We start from the raw sequence: 4,943 nt of genomic DNA, 5'->3' as shown, positions 1-4,943 counted from the left end.
GGGGGAGGTAAGAGTACAGCCGTGCTGCATCCACTGGGATGGGGCAAAGGAAGCTGTCAGCCCTGGTGTTGCCCCCAGCCCCAGATCCCCTCAACCCTGTATCCTCCTACAGCCCATGTTCCCCTCACCTTCCAGCCCTGAGTCCCCCACAACCTTAGATTCTCCCCTCCACTCCCCACAACCCCAGACACCCAACAGCCCTAGTTTCTCTCCCGCACAGCCCAGCTCCCCTCACCTCCCCCCTCCACTTGAGACAGCCCTAGATCCCCTCTTACCTGCAGGCTTCCTTGCCTCTCCCTACCTAGGCAGCTGCCTGCTTCCCAAACCTCTGTTCAAGCTCGTCTAACATTTCTCTCCCCTCACCCCTACTTAGCTCTGTCTTTCCCCGGCTCCCCAGGGACTGACCTCTCTCCCCTCCTCCCCCGCCCCGCGTCCAGGTGAGAGGCATTGAATCTGGGGAACAGGGCTGGGAGTGGGAGAGCATCCAGATCCCGGGTCTTGGCTGGAGCACACCTGCCTCCCCGCTGATCGTTTAAAGAGCCCCAGCCCCGTCCCAGCCCCGCTTGGACACAGGACTCCTGGGTTCTAGGCTCGGCTCTGGGAGAGGACTGGGGGCTAGTGGGTTAGAGGGACTGTGAGTCAGGATTCCTGGGTTCTATTCCCAGGTCTGGGAGGAGGGGGGGCCTCGTGGGATAGAGCAGGAGGGACTGGGAACCAGGACCCCCCGCTGCCCTCCCTGTACCAAATGGGGGGTGAGAAGCAGGACTGGCGATACGAACGAACGGCTAGAAACCGGTTTGTACTGACCCCACTGCTGCTGCGTGGCTCTCTGAGCTTAATGTCCCTCCCCTCCGCCCTTATTCTCATTGCACTATCCCAGTTGCTTCCTCCCCCTCCCGGACTCTGCACCTGCCTCAAGGTAAGAGCAGATCCTTGCCCCACCCACTGAAAGCTGAGACCAGCTCCTCTTCAGAAGGGACGATCAGCTCCCAGCTCTAGGGGCAAAGTGAGGTCTAGTAGCTAGAGCAGGGGGCTGGGAACCAGGACTCCTGGGTTCTATCCTGGCTCTGGAAGGGGAATAGAGACTAGTGGCTACAGCAGAGAGGCTCAAACCCCAAACTCTGTCACTGCTGCCCCTCCAATCTCCAAGCTTCTGGTTCCAGCTCTCTACTGGATATAAAGAGACAAACCCACATGGGTGAAATGCTCTGAGAACTAAGTCAAGCAGAAGTGCCATGTAAATACCAAAAAGGGCAGAGGTGCGTGTATGGGGGTACCTGAAATACCTTGGGGGGGCTGAACGGGTGTGGGCGGGTAGCTGAATGGCCATGGATATCTGTCAGGGTTTGGGGGAGAGTAGATACCTGGAGGGGTTGTCAGGGTGCATGTGGGGGTACCTGAAACATGGGATTGTCTGTGTGGGGGTGCCTGATACATCCTGGGGGACTGTAAAGGTGTGTGTGCGTGTGCAGGGGGTAGTTGAATGGCCATTGGGGGCTGTTGGTGTGTGTGTGAGACAGGTACCTGGAAAGTCCTGCTGCACTGTGGGGTGTCTGTGGGAGGGGGTAGCTGATCAGGTATTAGGGGAGTGTGTGTGGGGGTAGTTGAGCTGTGGGAGGCTGTTGGGGGTGTGTGGTGGTACAGGGAGGTGCCGTCTAACCCCTTCCCTTCCTTGCCCCACAGCACCCCCCCATACACACCATGAAGCTCCGCTACATCAAAGCTTATGTCTGGCTCTCCTGCGTCTTTGTCGCCAATGTGGTAGTCTACACTGTAGTGATGCTCTCAAGGAGGCCACTCGGTCTGCAGGCTTCAGGGAGATCAGCCTTCGTTGGGGGCCATTTGAGGCTGTGGCAGCACAGGGACCTCCATGGCCTTCCCCTCTGGAACTTGTTGATGCTCTACATGGACCAGCTGGACAACCCCATACTGAGGAATGCCACAGCCCAGTTCAATCTCACGCTGCCAGGGACGTGTGGAGAGAGCTTCCATGAAGCCTCCCAGAGGTTGACAGATTTCTCCTCCTACCCCAGCCACCTCCAGGCTTTTGTCCTCTCCATGCACTGCAGGGACTACCCACTGCTAGTTGGGCCAGCAGATGATGAGGCCTGCCCAAATGGGACACAACTGCTGGTGGCTGTTAAGTCCCAGTTGGCCAACTTTGACCGACGTCAAGCCATCCGGCAGACATGGGGCCGAACTGGGCTGGTCAGGAACGTGACAGTGCAGACGCTCTTCCTGTTGGGCAGGCAAGGCTCAGGGGATGGGCATCCGGATCTGGAGGCACTTCTGGAGCTGGAGAGGCGGAAAAACAGCGATCTCCTGCTTTGGGACTTCCAGGATACTTTCTACAATCTCAGCCTAAAGGACATCCTGTTCCTAGGGTGGTTGCAGGGCCACTGCCCCAGCGTGGAGTTGATCTTCCTTGGGGGGGATGATGTCTTTCTTAGGGTGGACACCCTGGTGGCTTACGCTGGGAGCCTTGACGCTGTCACTCGCCGGGGCCTCTTTGCTGGCCATGTCATCCAGGATGCTGCCCCAGTCCATGACTGCAAACACAAGTACTATATCCCTGAGTCCTTCTATCAGGGCACCTACCCACCCTATGTGGGGGGTGGAGGGATCCTTTGCTCACGGGATGTGGCTGCCCGGCTCTACGAGGCTTCGTGCCACTTGCCCCTCTTCCCTATCAACAACATCTACCTGGGGATCTGCCTGAGAGAGCTGGCGCTGGTGCCACAGAACCACCCTGGTTTTTGGACCTTCAGCATGAAGGCTGAGGGACAGGAGGACTTTTGTGCTTACAAGGAACTCATCCTGGTGGATCACAGGACACCCCAGGATATCATCCGGCTGTGGCGAGGCCTGCATGACCCTGCTTTGGCCTGCTAGGCCCCATGGTGGTGGCCATGTTGATTGTCTACTTTTCTTTGGTGGCCATCTGTTTTCTAGCTTTCCTTGGTGGACATCTTGGCTGACTGGTTGGCCAGTGTTCTTTGGAGACTATCTTTGCCTCCTGGAGGATATTTCCCCTACACCTCCCTCATGCAGACACCAAGAACTGCTGCTACTCTGGAGGCTTGGCTCTGAATCCAAGGCTGCCATCTTAGTCCTTGACAGCTGGCCACAGTGCTGCTGCTTAGCCCATCGGGGACCACCCCACAGTGCCTCCTGCTGACTAAGCAGAGATTGAGTTCCTCGTGCAGACCAGATACATAGCCAGAGAAGGCTGGGGATGCTGCTGCTGCCGCCATGCTTGAGGGATGAACGGCTCAGTAGGGGGCACTGTCTCCTCACAGTAAGTGCTCCCCCCTATGCCCAGGGGGTTCTTTGCTGCAGGGAGCAGGATGGGGGGGCTGTAGGGGGTGCTCTCCTGTCACAGTCAGTGCTGATCCCAGCATGGAACTAGGGGCTGTTGTACTTAAGTGGTGCATAGACTTAGCAGAGGGGTGAATCGGAGGGAGACAGCTGTCTCAGCTGTAAAATTTGGATTTAGACTATTGAGTTGCAACTAAAAGGGTCATTTTTAAATGCAGTTCATTGGTAACATGCAGAAATCCTCTCATTTTGTTCTTGGCTCCTCCTGCATTCAGAGAAGCAGGGCTTTGTACATTTCTTATAAATAAACAATATTGCATCAAAGAAATACCGGAGTATCAGCAATTTCTCCTCTTCACTGGAACATCCCCAGAGTCCTGAAATTTGACTAGCTGCTTGGGTCGAAAACACAACACAAACTGTACATGGTGCTTCTTGCTGCAGGTAAAATATGCTACCCAAATAACTACAGCACTGTCCATGAATTGTGCTGGCTGCAATGTATTGCATGTCTGTGTGTCGTTGCCTCCTGCTGGACAGAATCAGGCTGGTGGGGAGTGTTTTCTCTGACCCTACTATTGCCTGATCTATGGCTGTTCTATAGCGACACCAAAGATACAATGATCAGGGACTGTAAGACCCAGGAAGGCTGGCCTTGTCTTTAAGGCACAGAGCTGGGATCCAGGAGATCTTGCTTCCATTCCCAGCTCTGCTACAGCCTTCCTGTGTGACCTCGTGCAACTCACTTCATCTGTCTGGGCTTCAGTTTACCCATCTACAAAGCAGGTCTAATAATCCTTCCTTTGTCTAGTTAGACTGTGAGCTCTTCAGGGCAGAGGCTGTCTCTCAGTGCTTGTCTCGAGGCCTGACATGACGGGGGCCCTGAGTCAGGACTCCTGGTTTCTGTCCCTATTCCTGCCATTATGACTGTAGCCAGCTTGCTTCCTCTGTATTCCTCATTTTGCCTGTACCAAGGGTTAATTTATGAACAAGCTTTGAGCTTCCTTGGCAGCAAGAGGCTGGAGAAGGGGAGCGGGACAAGCAGCAGAGCCCTGGGCAGTCACAGGAATGTTATCTGATCATGCTGAGAGCTGCAATTTCACCCCCTAAGCTCCTGTTTACATCTCTCCCATTGCACTCTGGTTATGAACCAGCAAAGAAGTTGAGAGCAGCTCCTTCATACCTGGCCAGGAGCCAGGATAATGCCATGAAATAACCCTCTGCGTAGCGGAAAAAAGAAGCTGAACTGGAAATACAAGATCAGGCGTCAAGGACCCTTGGGGAAATGCTATCTTCTCCCCCCTCCCCCCCCTGCTGTGCCAGTGGAAGTGGGGTCTAGTGGTTAGAGAAGGGGAGGCTAGGGGTGATGGTCAGGACTCCTGGGTTCTATCCCCAGATCTGGGAAGGGAGTGGGTTCTAGTGGGCTAGAGCAGTGGGGGGAGCTGGGGTTCAGGATTCTTGGGTTCTAACCCCAACTGTGGGAGGGGAGTAGGGTTTAGTATGTTAGAGCAGGGGTTCCCAAACCTTTTACTCAAGTGACCCACCAACTGCATTTTGTCTCTTTTTTTTTTTTTTTTTTTTTTTTAGCAACATGTGTAGGTCCAAATTCATGCCATCCCCCTCCC

The 4,943-nt window shown here is 54.8% G+C and overlaps 1 protein-coding gene across 1 annotated transcript; it reads left to right on the top strand.

Annotated features, from left to right (window-relative positions):
• Positions 1-964: 964 nt before the first annotated feature.
• On the top strand, positions 965-3,597 carry LOC140915255 (N-acetyllactosaminide beta-1,3-N-acetylglucosaminyltransferase 2). The gene is made up of 2 exons (XM_073354833.2): positions 965-1,259; positions 1,684-3,597. The coding sequence occupies exon 2, from the start codon at positions 1,702-1,704 to the stop codon at positions 2,890-2,892; it is 1,191 nt and encodes a 396-aa protein (XP_073210934.2). The 5' UTR covers positions 965-1,259; positions 1,684-1,701; the 3' UTR covers positions 2,893-3,597.
• The last annotated feature ends 1,346 nt before the right edge of the window (positions 3,598-4,943 follow it).

Source organism: Lepidochelys kempii, chromosome 7 (assembly GCF_965140285.1).
Source record: "Lepidochelys kempii isolate rLepKem1 chromosome 7, rLepKem1.hap1, whole genome shotgun sequence".
NCBI classification, from domain to species: Eukaryota; Metazoa; Chordata; order Testudines; family Cheloniidae; genus Lepidochelys; species Lepidochelys kempii.
Note: the sequence above shows the minus strand (reverse complement) of the source record. Positions and strands in the feature narration are given on the sequence as shown.